This window comes from Kwoniella bestiolae, chromosome 1 (genome assembly GCF_000512585.2).
Source record: "Kwoniella bestiolae CBS 10118 chromosome 1, complete sequence".
Lineage (NCBI taxonomy): Eukaryota > Fungi > Basidiomycota > Tremellomycetes > Tremellales > Cryptococcaceae > Kwoniella > Kwoniella bestiolae.
This window is the reverse complement of record NC_089241.1, coordinates 6,633,183-6,648,414: the sequence shown is the minus strand read 5'-3', so window position 1 is coordinate 6,648,414 and position 15,232 is coordinate 6,633,183. Positions and strand designations below refer to the sequence as shown.

Sequence of the window (15,232 nt, the reverse complement as noted above, 5' to 3'; positions counted from 1 at the left end):
AATAACATTCGTTTGTTCGGGTACAATGTATCTAATTTTGCAAAAGCTCCTCATATCGACGTACGTCTCGTGACATGACATGGCATTGGTGATGACAAACTCACTTTGACTTTGTTTTCATGGTCCGTGCAAGTCAACGGGATTGGTCCTGCTCTTTCTCGACTGAAATCCGAGCGACTGGATTTCAGGCACTTCGACAAGTTGACTGGTTCTGGTATACAAGTATTAATCAAATTGGAGCAGCATACCTTGGCGTTGGATCGACCGTCAGAATCGACATGACAGGCACATGATCAAGTCATCGCGTCGAATCCTCAGGATTTGCTTGTTGATCGCATTCCACCTTTAGAAACTCAATTTCGCCAAGAGACCGATCGGCAATGACGTAATGCTGGCGGTTCCGGTCGTGGCCAATCATAAATTATATATCGGAGACCTGTAGTGCCCCACCGACCTCCGGATCAGCTGAATTGACGGTTTACCATCAAGAGCACGAACGGACGGACAAAGGAGTAGGCCCCACCGGCTAGTGTTAATTGTCTTCTCTCCCCAGATGACTTCCCATAGATACTTTTCGTTGTGTTCTAGGGCAAGACTAATATCTATAAAAGGTGCTAGAGAAAGTGGCTAGCTACTCACTATTCCTGTTCAACAATCTACCTCCTTCCCATTTTTAGAAGTCGAACAACAATCATGGATAGGAAAAGCGAAGATACGCACGTCCACCCCGTCACATCAAAACTCGAGGAACCTCATCATATCGAGGATTCCAACGATGTGACCAAGCATGATCTCACGCAGGAAGCTGCGGCCGAGCACATCAAACTCGAACAGAACCTGTCGACATGGGCTTCTATCAAGCTCTACAGGAAGGTAAGACACTACATATCTGTATGAAAGACCTTCAAGCTCACGACATACCCTTTACACCACACATAGGCTGTCTTCTGGGCCTGTATGATGTCGATGACATTAGTCATGGAAGGATACGATAAAGCCCTTATCGGTAATTTCTGGGCTCTGTCTGCTTTTGCCGAACGTTATGGTGTATACGTCCCTGCGACCGGCACCTATACAGTGGAAGCGAAATGGCAAAGTGGTATCACCAATGCTACTACCGTTGCTTCTTTCAGTAAGCAGTGAGAAGCTTATGTGCTCTGTCAGACAAAGGCTGATCCTCCTTCGTAGTCGGTATCTTCCTCGGTGGTTATCAGATCGATTACTTCGGATATCGAAAGACAGTTCTTGCCAATGTCGCATTCATGATCCCATGTATCGGTTAGTCATCTCTTCCTTTTGGAGATGACCAATGGTTGACAAAGCGTGGTAAAGCTATTGTAACCTTTGCACCTAACAAGATCGCGTTACTCTTTGGCGAGATGTTATGTGGTTTTCCCTGGGGTGTCCTTGCGTCCCTTGGTCCAGCCTACGCTTCGGAAGTAGCCCCAATCCATCTCCGAGCTTACCTCACGACTTATGTGAACTTGTGTTGGTATGTGCATACACTGTTGATAGGATGGCATAGGGCATTCGCTTACCAAGCATTGTTAGGGTTATGGGCCAGTTCATTGCCTCCGGTGTTGTGCTCGGCATCTCTGACCGAACTGACCAGTGGGCTTACCGAATCCCTTTCGCCATCCAGTCAGTATACACTACCTGGTTTAACGAGCTAGTCCGTTCAGCTGATATTGATGCGTAGATGGATTTGGCCGCTGATCATCATCCCAATCCTATGGTTTGCTCCCGAATCCCCATGGTGGTATGTGCGTAAAGGTCGACTCGACGAGGCTGAACATTCGGTTCGTCGACTTGCCGCGCCTTCGTTACGGGACGAAGCTAGACAGACCGTAGCCATGATGGTGAAGACCAACCAGCTTGAAATTGAAAACATGGCTGGAGAACGTACAGGCTGGCTGGATTGTTTCCGAGGAACCGACCTTCGACGAACCGAGATCTCCACTCTGACTTGGGCAACTCAGGTCATAGGTGGTGGACATTTCTCGGCTTACTTGGTGTATTTCTTCAGACAGGCCGGATTGGCTTCAAGTGATGCTTTCAAGATGGGTCTGGGAAATACGGGATGTGCATTCCTTGGTACCATCTTATCTTGGTTCCTCATCAAGAAATTTGGCAGAAGACCTATTTTCGTCACTGGATTGTTGTGGATGTCAAGTTTATGGTTCATCACGGGTGGTCTTGCGGTCGTCGCTCTCAATGGTAATGGTCAGGCTAAATGGGGTCAAGCTGCACTTATGCTCGTATGGGTAATGTCGTATGATATGACCATCGGTCCTCTAGCTTACTGTGAGTATCGTCGAACTGATTCCGAGGTCATGAGGCTGATGGCTTAATCCGCGACAGGCATTGTTGGCGAAACCTCCTCAACCCGTCTTAGGAACAAGACTGTCGGTCTATCTAGAAATGCATTCTACCTCGCACAAATAGTCTCAGCAACGATATCGCCATACATGATTAATCCACTGGCCTGGAATTGGCAAGGTAAGACAGATCTGTCCACCTACGCTTGTTCCGTGCTCATGAATCCTGATCAATAGGTAAAGCCGGTTTCCTGTGGGGTCCACTATCCTTGATCATGGCGATCTGGGCATTCTTCCGACTGCCAGAGATGAAGGTCAGTACCGAGAGCAATCAGTGTTAGTCGGTGAGGAAAGCTGATTCAGCATTCTCAATAGGGTCGATCTTACTACGAGCTTGACATCTTATTCGAGCGTCGAATATCCGCTAGGAAATTTGCCAAGACGGTTGTGGATCCCGAAGCAGTCGAAAGAGCCAGAAATGATCAAGAGGGCCGACTTGAGCATTAAGACATAAAGAATAGAACGGTCAACCGATCGGACCTCATGCCAAGCTTAATCAGTTATCGGTCTAACACAACAGGCTACAACACGAGTTCGCTTTCTCTGGACTCTACATGATAGCCTGGTTTATATTTCAGAGTGATTATTTCCTTTCCTGTCGCGTATCTGTTCCTTTGATTTCGGAGTATTCATTCTCACGGAGATTGCTATGCATTTGTAAAGTCATGATTCAAGCCGGATCCTTGAGGGAACTCATAGCTTCTATCTCCCCTAAAGTGGTCAAGAATTTCCCTAGAGTAGTCCCACATATCAGTGAATCCCATGACTACGGATACAGAGGATTGACTTTCACTCACATAGATAGTCCCGGTGATATTGACTTCTAGAAGGCACTTCGTTGCCCTCGTTATCTCCTGGCCCAGTCTCGGAGAGACCGTCTAATAAGCTGACCGCTACGAACCGGACCTTGTTCACCACACCGGTCGTATTGACGGCTAATTTATCATTGAGTATCAGCTGTCCATCGTTTGAGGTACGCTCGATGCTCACCTAGAGCTTGCATAGGAATAGCTTCCAACACATTGAGGACATCCCTGGAGACGCATTCTTTTTCCTCGTCCGACAGACCAGACTGCAAGTGCATGTCTGTCAAAGGCATGCCCACCTGCCCTAAATCTCCTAATTGGTGATGCCGCTGCAGAGCTCGGAGTTGAGCGCGATATTCGAGAAGCAGCTGTCTTGTCATTTGCTTTGCTCGTGCAAATCGGTCCGTCAGCAAGTGACATACGCTATAATGCTCGATCATATTCCAGCAACACACCTGAGTCATGTATATGTTGGCCTGTTGGACCAGAAAGGCGTTTTGGACTTTGCTATGTATAGATCCCAATCGGTGACCAGGTTGACTGAGCCGTAATGCCGGTGGACAATCGTCCATTATGGATTCACATAGCTCCAGAAGTCCGTTCACTTCGTTCAACCTCATTTGGAGATGTATACCTGTAGGATTGCGTCTGCGGTCGATTCGCCTCAGATCTAACGCCTGACCTAGGACTGTAGTCATATCAGCACAAATTCAAGCTTTGAGTGATACAACTTACTCTCAAATATACGAGAGACATAGCAAAACCCAAGGAGGATGGGAGTCTCCTCCATAGGCGGTGTGAGGTAGCCCTCCCTTGAGATATATTCGTCATCCCTGCCGTGAACAGTAATCAGCCATGCGCCTGATTCCATTACACTTTGGCACTTACAAAGCCTTAGGAAGCTGTACATCCGCACAATGTTCTCCTGTTATATGCACCATGTCCGCGTGAACGGCACATCGAGCTTTGTCCAGCCCAAAGGCTAGCCAGAAGACCCTTCTGCGTAGTTCCGCTTCTATGGGATCTAAACCTTCATAACTCTGTGATGACTATCAGCGGATGGTCTTTGGAATTTTAAGTATGTCACTCACACTCTCTTCATGCATCCTGAGCTTGAATATCAATCCCCAGAGAGACCCCCTAAACATCTCGGCCATACCATTCTCCTCGAGGTGTGCCGAGACCATACATGCTCTACCGAGAGATTCGATCAGAACTTTCTGTCTACGCCCCCATGACTAAGACTTACAGATAGAGGGCCACGCCTTCATAATGCAAGCGGTCAACCTATAGTCAATGCGATCTATGCCGGAGATGGCAAGTACGGCTAAGACTCACATCTTCCTACAGTGATCTCATTGAAATCATCCACCAACCATGTTTTCCCTTTCTTATAAAAAGCCCTGGCTAGTACCACGATATCCTCCCTCCCAAGCTCGGTGAACGCCCAGGGAGCTTGAACGAGTGTAGCTGCAACTAGCATCAGTACCAACGATACCCATTCCTCACTGTCCGGCTGTTCCTCTCTATGCTTCTCGAGATCACTGAGGAAGGTCGGCTTGTGAACGAGGGGGGTTAAGCAGTATAAGTGGTCGAAGAATGTTGATATGGCTGAAAGCAGGAGAGTTCGGGGTAAGATCTGGTCGAATGGGTTTGATTGTGGGTTTTCATGCTGATCGGGAAGTTGCAGAAGTCAGTGACTACACCATCTGCAGATGTTGTAGATATTAAGAGACTCACGACTAAGTCTGAGCCATCCCTGCGCACAACACCTTGTACCTCTCCATCCACTCGAGCATTACTCTTTGAAACGCTGACATCATCGGAAGACCGTTCCTTGGGTCGACGAGGTATAGGAGCGATTGGTCGTACCTTCCCACCTGTACCCCTTGGCCCAGACGCAGTCCTACTCTCCTTGCCCGCCTTTCTCCTAACTTCGCGTTCGAACGTACATGAGAACCCATGCTTCTTACACAGTATACAGGACCTAGTGGATGATTCTCCTGCGGGAGATGACGGAGCGAAGGTGCATTTCACTTTACGGATCCGGCAGGTATCGCATGCTTTGATTTTGACCTTGGGCGATAATCCAGCGCCGGGTATCGCATGATCACCAGAGTACTTATGAGATTGAGATGAGGTCGACATGGTGATGGCCAATCATGGTGTGAGATACTTTGTTCTGCGTTGAGACACATTGGACCCATTGATAGTGAAATGAACATCCCTCGCTCTCATTCAAGTGGGGACCCGATAGCAGTCACGAGGAAGGGACGCGTTCCGACATTACAGAATGACGTAAAAGCGCTTAACAGTGGCGCGAGTATTTCTTGGCGATGGGATGCTTGCAGTCCTCATTTTATAACGTCTCTCGGCTTATCTATCATGCTCGACTATGTTGACAGATACAATATATACTGGCGTGATCGTGCTTGGATCAATTAGGATTATACATATGATCCCCGATCATCAAGAGGCCAAATCTAGTCCGACTTGCGACCAGAACAACCCATCCGCAGGTAAAGCGGATGATTTTCGAGCTTACTGTGTCCTCCCTGGACTGGGCCTCGCGCAGGGATTATCGCCAGTCCTAAGCTAGTCGACGCTGAATCACATTCTCATGCTACCAAACGGGCGAACACGTCACAGAGGTGTATAGCAATCTATAAATAGCTGAACCGGTCCCCGAGCGATGATGGTCCACGAGTAAAGTAACCCTCTATGAGGGCTGATTCCGTGCGATGCACATTAAGGACTGGCTGATAGATTCGAAATTCTTCGTGAACCATCAACACCACCATTACGAATAAGCCTCGGTGAGTCGGATCAACCCACCCATGATCGCATGTGACTACTGATGAATATGCGATGTGCTCACTCGCCTTGTGTGCGGTGCTACGTTTGACTGATGGTACTAAAATAGATCAATTCAGATCAAGATACGTTTCAAGATAGGGCATTTTTTAGCCTTGGTTCGATCCGCAGAAGGTGCCTTTGAACAGCATGACATAATGTCGGATAGCCGAGATGATACAGGATGGTGAGTACCCTTGGGTGAATCAGTGAGACATCAAGAAGATAGTATGGATCAGGAACCCAATCATTGAAATGGAAATGAAGCGGTGCGCTGTGGGAAAATAAAAGATTGGGATTCGGTGTCCGATGTTCGTGCTGCTGTATGCTTGATCCTTGGAGCTAGATTAGCAGATAAGCAAAGGATATAGGTACGTGATTATCTGTTGTCTTACCTGCTAGGCTGGACTCGAAACTGATGACCACGTCATACTACTCTAAGAAGTCACCGTCCATCATCCGTCAGCTTCGGGACTGTGCGGTGAGGGTTGTCCAAGTTTGATGTGAAAGCGAGGTGCCTTTGGTATCACTATAGCAGAATCGCTGCAAGCACTCGTTGTCATCCCATAGATCATGCGAACACCGACGATGCCGACCAAGACTCACCGTCCTACCGAGACTATTGATCGTACCACCTCGCTTCTTCTCATGGTCAGTGCCATCATAGTCTCTCGAACGAGGCTATCACCACCGGTGACTGAGGTACCCTCGTGCCATGTTCCTTCACCTCTGACCATCAGGTCGAAGATGCCAGCCTAAGTCCATGGATCACCTTCGAGGCCGGGGTGAGCACATTGTCACACCTTGATGGGAACATCGTCATAATCCACAAGCGAGTCTATGAGCATTTCATTGACAAAAGATACCACATGCTCATCCATCTGATGAGAGCCCGTCTGTCCGTCGAAATGGCAAGCGTTGACGTGTGCTCAAAGTCTCTTTGAAAGGTATAAAAGGGGTAGATTCTGACGTCTGGAAAAGGTAGTCTTCCTCAACAATACAGCTTCACTTTACTTTCAGTTCATATTGCCCTCCAACCAAACCAACCTAACCATAAAGAATTTCACAATGTTCACCAAATCCTTATTCGCAATTTTCGTCTCGGTCGTCGCTCTTGGCGCTGCCGCTTCTCCTGCTCCTCTGCACGCTAGAGCTGAGAGTCACTCTGTCAACGTGAGTTGCGCTTCTCTCTCTGATGTTCAGCTCTTATGCCTCTCATACCATACTTGGTTGTACGGTCTATCTTCTTTTGCTACTACAATCTTTCGTCCTGATCTTCATCGTCTGATATCTTTCAAACATACTCGTCATTGTTGACACCGTGCTACCATTCACAGCTCGTCAACAACTGCGGCTCAGGCAATGCAGTATTCCTCTATGCCGACGGCGGCATCCAAGGTTCCGGTACCATAGACGGTCCCCTCAACGGCGGAGTAGCTTGGGTAGATGGGTTCGCGGGTGCAGACTGTCAATCCTCAGGTGTCAATTGCGGGATCGTCGAATTCACCTTGACCAACTCCGAGGGTCAGGGGAAACAGAATGCAGCTGATTATTCGTTGTTGGATGGTCCTGGTTTGGGGAACCACAAGTAGTAAGTCTACTGCTTACCTTGTTTTGCTCCATCGGGTGTACCTCTTGCTGATTCCATACTACTGCACATACAGCACCTACAAGATGGATTTCGTCTTCACAGGATCATGCACCAATGGCCCCGGCGGACCATGTACTGGAAACTCTGCTGAACAATGCCCAGGAGCTTATCTCGGATCTGCAACTGAGGGTGGAGCACCCACTCAATGTCTCGCTGATGATACTGGTGTAAGTGAAATTTCTCGATGCATCGTATAAGTATACTGTGTTTGTTGATCAGAGGAGGTGCTGATGCTATGATGATAATTTAGATCACCATCACCTTCTGTTAGATCGAGACATGAGATTAACTCGTACCAGAGACTGAATATGTTAACAGATCTTCGACTTTCCCATTAATAACAAGGACGAAGGATGAGGGGGCGTACGTATCTGATGTAGCATAGATTGAATTGATAGCGCGAAAACTTAATCTTATAAAATCCAAAAAAAAGAGATTGAATGAATGAAAGCAGAGAGTGTGTATACATTTGAATTGTACATCGATCATCCTGCGAGATTACCTTCTGTCTTTGCTACGAGATGAGTAGCACAAGTACCCCACAAGTGAAAGGAGCAAGTCGAGGTCAGCAGACGCGTCGATCGGAAGTCTGAATTGCTATGTTGATACATCTATAATGCTACATGACTGCGTACTGTTCTATGAGCTATGCAAGATTTTTATCCAGATCAACACCTGACATCTTCTCTGACGGTAATGCCCTACAGAAAGAAATGCCCCACGTCCATACTGTGCCTACCCGTGAATCCGAATCCTCATCTCTACTCTGTTGGTTTGAATTTTCTCTTCGCAAATATCAGAGGAGCGATCAATGATGCTCCTAAAGCACACAGTCCCTACTCATGAGCAGACTTCAGTTATCATCTCGTACTCGTCTCAAGAGCACAATGACTCACTCCAGCAGTTAGGAACAAAAATTGCGGTTTACCGATCTCCACGAAACCTGCGTACAATGCTCCCAAGAGTGGTGGGGAAGCAAGTTTGGCGGCACTGAACACCATATCCAACGCTGCGAGGGCTTCACCTAGGGTGTGAAGAAGGTAGGTCAGCTAACTCGTATCGACTGAAAGGAAGATATCTGAAATTGTGATCTGATAATCAGACTCACTGGAGTGCTCGGGCGGCGCATACGACACGAAAACAGCTTTGAAAGTTGGATTGTCGCCTGCGCCGAAAGCCATGATTGCGAACGCTAGAATAATAACCATGTAAGCTAGACGCCATGACGCGTCTGAAACCTTAAGAAAGCTTACCCGCTAATACCTGTTGATATGATAAGCTCAATGACACGAATCCTAATGCAGCGGCATCGACAATGACGGAAAAGAACGCCAATATGACCTATTAAAAACGATCAGCTGCGTTGTTCGGGAGTCAAGTATCATAAGAAGTTGAACACGAGATAAGGTATGACTTACATCGAAGTAGTTGGCATCGTCCTGCCTTGCAGATGTATCTCTTCTGACCAGAGGTTGTCTCTCTCCATCCGCTTGCTTCTTCTTCTCTTTCCAGAGGACATATCTGTTGTACCCTGCTCGTCCAAATTTGAGCAGGAAAGGGAATAAGATGATGAGGTAGGCGAATCGAGAGAAGGTAAGGAAGGCTAGCATCCAGGCGTTCTGTCATAACCAAGATCGTCAATCTGATGCACGAGATAATCGGCGGGCAATGGACAATAATCGTTCATTGTATACAGGGGGGATGGAATGAAGAAACACATACATTTTCAGGGTTGAAGTTGAACTTGTCACTCAAGAACAGCAAAGAAGCGGTAGCGATGAATACGGTCTGCAGCGAAAGTCTGTCAACATGATCTTTCTCTCGGCAGAGTGAAAGGGTCGAAGACTTACTCCAGAGGTAGTCATAAAGAGACTCAACGCCACCACGAACAACTCCCAATGCAGTTTGCCCTTATGTCTATGCGGCCAAATCAATTTCAACGGCTTGACAGGAGCTTCCAAACTCTCTGTTATCTCAGCTACGATACCTCTGCTATCCTCCTGCTCTTCCTCTTCGTCGTTGTCTGACGAGTTGTCGTCATCTTTAGGAAATTGCCTTGTCTCAGCAATGAAGAAGAATGACCATGCTGATGCGCCTATCTGTGCGCCGAGCGCGATGAAGTAGGGTACGGCGATGTTGGATACGTATCGAGATACCAGTGCTGATATTACTATATATCCCATCGAATGATTAGCAAAGGCTCTTATGTTGAATGATGAAGACGGTCCTGGCAAGACTCACTGTATGCTGTTCCTGGGCCTAGCAAAGCTACAGCCTCCATCCGAGAGTAAAAACGGGTTCTGTACAAATTTTACCAGATCTCAGCTTACATCCTCCTCGAAAAGCAAGGGGTACACAGATGAGAGGAAGCTGACTCACCTCGCCTCGTCTGTCGCTACGTCTGCTACACACAATGAAGGTAGGAATACCGCTTTGGTAGATGCCGATACGAATATACCCGTTAATATGAGCAGTATCCAAGCAAGGGTCTAAAAACGATAAAACCAAATCAGCTAATTTGTTTGATAATGCAGGAGTTTCCTTTGAACGCACGGTGTTGTTGACGTAGTCTGAAATATCGACGAAGAACGTATCAGCAAGAAGATTGTATAATAGTATGATGTTAGCAGACCCACAAGCTAGCAAGATCGATCCGGTCGATATGGTCGCTATCAATGGACCTATGATCAAGAGCGGTCTACGCCCGTAACGATCTGATAAACTCTGTATATAAGGTGATGAGATGAAAGCTACGTGGAGTCTTAATCAGCATGACATGCCCCTCATGTCCAAGGTGTTGAGTGATGCACTGACAGAATATCCCATCCAGAGTCGCCAAAGCAGCCAACACACTACCCGCTAAAGCCTGTACATCCCTATTGGCACATCTCTCATCTCCTGGATCTGGTATGTTGTCTGTTCCTCTTGATACCCAGTAATACCTGCACATAAGGTATTTCTGTAATGTATGATCAACCATCAGCTTACAGTCTCGCAGTATGGATTAGATGATCGCGTGACCCGAATAACTCACCACTACGAACAAGTTTGACGCAGCTACCACGGAAGGTCCAATCGTACATAGGAACACATAGGGTAAGAGTCGATCGACCGAGTAGGATGCGTCCTTCTTTGGTTGAGGAGCGGGCATCGTGGCCTAGAATATTCCTTGTTCTGGAGTAGGAGTACGAGAGAGGAGGTTAAATGAATCAAATAAAAACAGAATCATATCATTCCATCCATAAGAGATACAGTACGATACTTTGGATCGCTATAGATAGATATCGTCATCGGGCAAAAAACGGATATATTACGTAAGTGCGCTTAGGCAGTCAAATCTTCCACATCATCACTTTTCAGCTTGACTTACTAGTATCACACAGCATCATTCATCTTCCCTTTGCTCCTCGTCTACCTATATATACTACCCACATACATATGTTGTTCATATATGCTCTCCCAGATCTACCTAATCTCACAGAGAACCACAAGACACAATGTCACTTCATGAACTCACATTCAACTCCCTCAAAGAGATGGGCATAGATCCAACCATAGCAAGAGAAGCAGCTTCAAGGTTTCATAGCGTAGAACCAGCCGTCAACTGGTGCTTCGGTGATGGGGCTAACGTGAGTCGATGCAATTCACCATGGATTATATCCATCCACTGTTCTATCCTTAATTATCCTGTCTTGCATGCTGATACTTCATGTTGCCTTGTGAAGTGGACCCCTGAAGCGCCCAAACCCCATGGACCACCATCCTACGATTCCTGGAGACCACAACGAGCATACGGTACATCAGGTGAGCTGGTCCCATCTTGACAGAGCTCGAAGGAGCCACCACAGCTGATACCATCCCATCCCTAGTCGAACACCGAGAAGTGATAGACGTGGACGCACCCTCATCAGCCGAACCAACCCCATCGCCTCAGCCATTCCAATCAAACAATCCCTTCCGACAACACTTATCCCCTCCTCCACCTCTTCCTAAACGCAATATCGCTCCTGCGCCATCACTCACTCCGACTGTAACAAATGACGACGAGGATGAAGATCTGCGTAGAGCCATTGAGCTGTCCCAACAGTCCGAGGGAATAGCTGGTGCAGGGGACAACGAAGAAAACAGACAGAAGAGAGAAAGATCAGTCAGAGCTACTGGACCCCCACCGCCCAGTCCCACGAATCAGCCTATAGATATGACGGGGAACGATGCTGATAATCTGGATCTTGGGACGTTATTTGGACCAAGCAATAAAGATGATGCGGAGGGGAAATTGGCTATGGTACCTAGTTCTCAAGTGAGTGATCTCTTTGTTATACCAATTATCATCTTCGGGAAGGGATTCTCGGCTCTATGCTGATGAGTCGTGTTTTTGCGTTTGCGATCAGAACAATACCAACACCATGTCAAAAGAAGATGAAGATATGGATAGAGCGATCCAGGAATCCCTGATGACAGCGAGTTTCCATTCGGCTTCGAACGCCCAGGATACCACCAATAAACCTACTCCGACTGAAAGACTGGAGGGAGCGTAAGCATACTTTCATCTCAGTTCATATGATCCAAGGCAAAGACTGATTTTATCCATCCTGTCGTAGACCTCTTGTACTATACTCCGAGTCAGGTCATTCAACCTACGCGGCCAACTTATTTCAAGCCATGTATGCTGTCCCTCAACTCCGCGAAGCTGTTGCTAGCGTGATAGCCTCGAACCAAGCTATAGAATCTTCCCACAGTGAGTGTACTATTTCTGTCAAAGAGGTCACTCTTTTCTTGAGACTTTCTCGGATTTGTGCACAAGACTTCTCTTCACCCGCGATTGAACAGTAAGATGCTGATGATTACTTCTGCCATCTCGTAGAAGGTAAAATAGTATCGGACCTTTACAACTTCAGCCTATCCTCCAAATCAAGCTTCATCGAAGTGGACGAGCAGCTGAAAGCGTTCAGAGATGGTAGAGAACCTAATCAGTTACCTCCTGGTCAGCCTGCGACGGGTGAGTATACACGAATATATTACAGTCGCAAAGCAAAAGCACCCTATACTGATGCTACGAACTTTCTTGCAGATCTCCATCACCTGTTCGTCCATGAATTGACGAATCTCATACTCTCCCAAATTGGGGATTCGCCAACTCCGGAAGATTGGAGGGTACTCAGTGCCTCTGAGCCTCAGCGGTGGGTCTCATCCTTCATTTGCAGGCAGGGTAGCTGTATTATTTCTACGACGAATGTATACTGACAATCCTTCTGCGCATCTCTAGACTGTTCAAGACGCACGTCGATTCCGATCCACCTCAACATTCCTCCTACGTCACCTTCATGCGGTCTTCCAACCTCTCGCCGGATATCTACTCGCACCTATCTCAGATACTTTGGAATGCTGATTCGGACTCTCAGCAGCAAAGCCTGATAGAATTGGGTGATATACTGACTGTCATGCTGGATTGGGCACATGGAGCTAAGAGGGAGGTATGGAAATTGGAGGAGAGGGTTGTTCTAGGTGAGTTCTTTTGCCCATCCCCAAACCCACGGATCCCCCTTGGTGAAGCATACAATACGCATATCGAGCTGGCGATCTCAATTGTCCAATTGGATTGATGTACCCATTTCGACTTTCACTGGTCGATGGCTTGGAATGACATTCGCTGACTCTGCTTTCTCGGATCAGACCGATTTATGAAATCCAATGCTACCTACTCGGCGCAGAAGAGAGCTCATCAATCGGTCATGGCTGGGAATGCAAGACGTACTCAGGAAAAGATCGACAGACTGACCATGCACGAGGTGAGCTGGCGGTCTGTGTGTTGTTGCCTGCATATGTGCGAAGAGCTAATTGAACATTGATCTAGGGGAATGATTACCAGCAGAGTATATCTGCGTGAGTGAACTGTCTCTCGCTATGTGTTAGCCGGGAAGTACTAACTTTTCGGTGTGTAGCCTGATCGAGCATCTCGAAAACTCACCTTCGACCGAGGATGAGATGCAGAAAGAGTCGAGGAGGGAGATGAAGGAGAAGGTGAGTTATCGTATCTTCACTTTATCTACCCATGCTTTGATTTGGAATTTGTCTTTTAATTGGTATCGACGAGAGAATGATTAAGCTGACTTTCACTCCTTGTATCAGCTCGAGAAGATCCTAAAAGTCCTTCGACAGAGAGTGACCACCCTTCAAACGGAGTTAGAAGAACATACCAAAGCTGCTTCCGGTAGTGTGTTCGAGACGGATGATCCAGCATACAACCAACATGTCGTGAGTCAGCTCTGCGCTTGGTTGAGCTTTAGCTTGACAAACTCAGCTCACTATTCACTGTAGTATATCCTCCGAGGCATCTTGTTCCAGGATGGCGCGTTGGTAGGAGGTAATCATCTTTACGCTTATATCAAAGGGGAGGATGGGAGATGGTGGAAAGTTCAGGAATATCAGGTTGAAGAGGTATGTGTCACTTGCCAACTATTGCATCGTGGAGCTTCTTTCTCTCGACCAAAAGCTGATACGACGTGATGTTTTTTCTTCTGTAAAGGTCGAATGGAAGACGATCACCGAGGATAAGACTGGGTTATGGATGGATGGAGGAGCATACATGGTGAGTGCTGCCTTTACCCTGCTCGCGCAGTTGCCGAAGACCGTGCATTACCTTGAATCTGGGCATCTGACTGATCACTGCTCGACTATAACCCATCACATAGCTCCTCTACTCAAGAGAAGGTCCTCGCCCTTCCCCAGCACCTTCTAGCTCTAACGATTCCTCGCAAATCGACTTATCACCCACGAAAACTATACGAAATGACAATGCTACCGTCTCAGTGCCAGAAGGTGATCTGATAGATATTAGTATGACTACCAATTCGTCTATCCAATCCACAAGGCAGAATACGCCGGAACCGTCTCTGAGCAGTGGGCAGACGGGTGAAGATGGAGAACGGGATGTCGAGATGAAATGTACTAGTACGCTTGTGGATCGGAGTGAGAGGTTGAACCTGGAGGAGGGGAGTGGGCAAGTTGATCGGGAGTAGTGGGATGTGTGTGGAGACAGAGTTCTTGGAAGCTTGGCAGAGGAACTTGCTGAAGACTGTGTGTTGCGTAGTATCTCGTTAGTGGGGTTGAGATAACTGTATAGAGGCAACCTCTTTCAAGATACTTGATGTATATAATGCGTTGGTGAATATGATGCAATGGTCACCTCCACCATCACCGTCCAGTTACAAAACCCAGCCTGTGTCTAGTTCAGTCCTTGTCTGGTTCATGATCCCATCCTGTGTCTATGTGATGAGATCCGATCGATGCGTATCATCGTGTCTCTACGTTATCCCTCGCATCCACATCCGACAGTAGCCTAAAACATTTCTTCCTGCATGAACATTGCTTTTTCTCGATCGAAAATCATGATTGATGATGAGCAGTGCCTGACGGAAGTCACCGATGACATCATTGTTTGTTTACATGAATTGATGCTAAGAAATGGCACAACATCGATCACGAGACATCACACACATATATATATTCAGGACCAAGAAAATACTTCTTCTTCTTCCTCCCCA

At 47.2% G+C, this 15,232-nt stretch overlaps 5 protein-coding genes across 5 annotated transcripts; 3 read left to right on the top strand and 2 right to left on the bottom strand.

Moving 5' to 3' along the window:
- Positions 1-693: 693 nt before the first annotated feature.
- On the top strand, positions 694-2,825 carry I302_102490 (uncharacterized protein; the record flags this gene model as incomplete). Its single annotated transcript, XM_019187861.1, has 9 exons — positions 694-873; positions 940-1,132; positions 1,189-1,278; positions 1,333-1,492; positions 1,552-1,641; positions 1,700-2,304; positions 2,362-2,499; positions 2,556-2,632; positions 2,694-2,825. The coding sequence occupies 9 exons, from the start codon at positions 694-696 to the stop codon at positions 2,823-2,825; spliced, it is 1,665 nt and encodes a 554-aa protein (XP_019050739.1).
- Positions 2,826-3,048: 223 nt separating this feature from the next.
- Positions 3,049-5,332, bottom strand: I302_102489 (uncharacterized protein; the record flags this gene model as incomplete). The annotated part of the gene is made up of 9 exons (XM_019187860.1): positions 3,049-3,110; positions 3,176-3,313; positions 3,369-3,567; positions 3,640-3,872; positions 3,920-4,017; positions 4,073-4,224; positions 4,276-4,400; positions 4,523-4,856; positions 4,925-5,332. 9 exons carry the CDS (start codon positions 5,330-5,332, stop codon positions 3,049-3,051), a joined length of 1,749 nt encoding a protein of 582 aa, XP_019050738.1.
- A 1,773-nt stretch (positions 5,333-7,105) lies between these two features.
- On the top strand, positions 7,106-7,959 carry I302_102488 (uncharacterized protein; the record flags this gene model as incomplete). Its single annotated transcript, XM_019187859.1, has 4 exons — positions 7,106-7,210; positions 7,375-7,628; positions 7,702-7,855; positions 7,939-7,959. The coding sequence occupies 4 exons, from the start codon at positions 7,106-7,108 to the stop codon at positions 7,957-7,959; spliced, it is 534 nt and encodes a 177-aa protein (XP_019050737.1).
- A 490-nt stretch (positions 7,960-8,449) lies between these two features.
- I302_102487 (uncharacterized protein) lies at positions 8,450-10,839 on the bottom strand (the record flags this gene model as incomplete). The annotated part of the gene is made up of 13 exons (XM_019187858.1): positions 8,450-8,524; positions 8,585-8,712; positions 8,797-8,880; positions 8,942-9,029; positions 9,107-9,307; positions 9,411-9,476; positions 9,539-9,858; positions 9,930-9,988; positions 10,068-10,177; positions 10,242-10,258; positions 10,325-10,438; positions 10,503-10,647; positions 10,723-10,839. 13 exons carry the CDS (start codon positions 10,837-10,839, stop codon positions 8,450-8,452), a joined length of 1,524 nt encoding a protein of 507 aa, XP_019050736.1.
- A 346-nt stretch (positions 10,840-11,185) lies between these two features.
- I302_102486 (uncharacterized protein) lies at positions 11,186-14,707 on the top strand (the record flags this gene model as incomplete). The annotated part of the gene is made up of 15 exons (XM_065869488.1): positions 11,186-11,317; positions 11,414-11,492; positions 11,558-11,988; positions 12,080-12,222; positions 12,290-12,426; positions 12,553-12,687; positions 12,760-12,868; positions 12,955-13,193; positions 13,362-13,477; positions 13,543-13,571; positions 13,631-13,709; positions 13,818-13,943; positions 14,007-14,126; positions 14,215-14,277; positions 14,381-14,707. The coding sequence occupies 15 exons, from the start codon at positions 11,186-11,188 to the stop codon at positions 14,705-14,707; spliced, it is 2,265 nt and encodes a 754-aa protein (XP_065725560.1).
- Between the last annotated feature and the right edge of the window lie 525 nt (positions 14,708-15,232).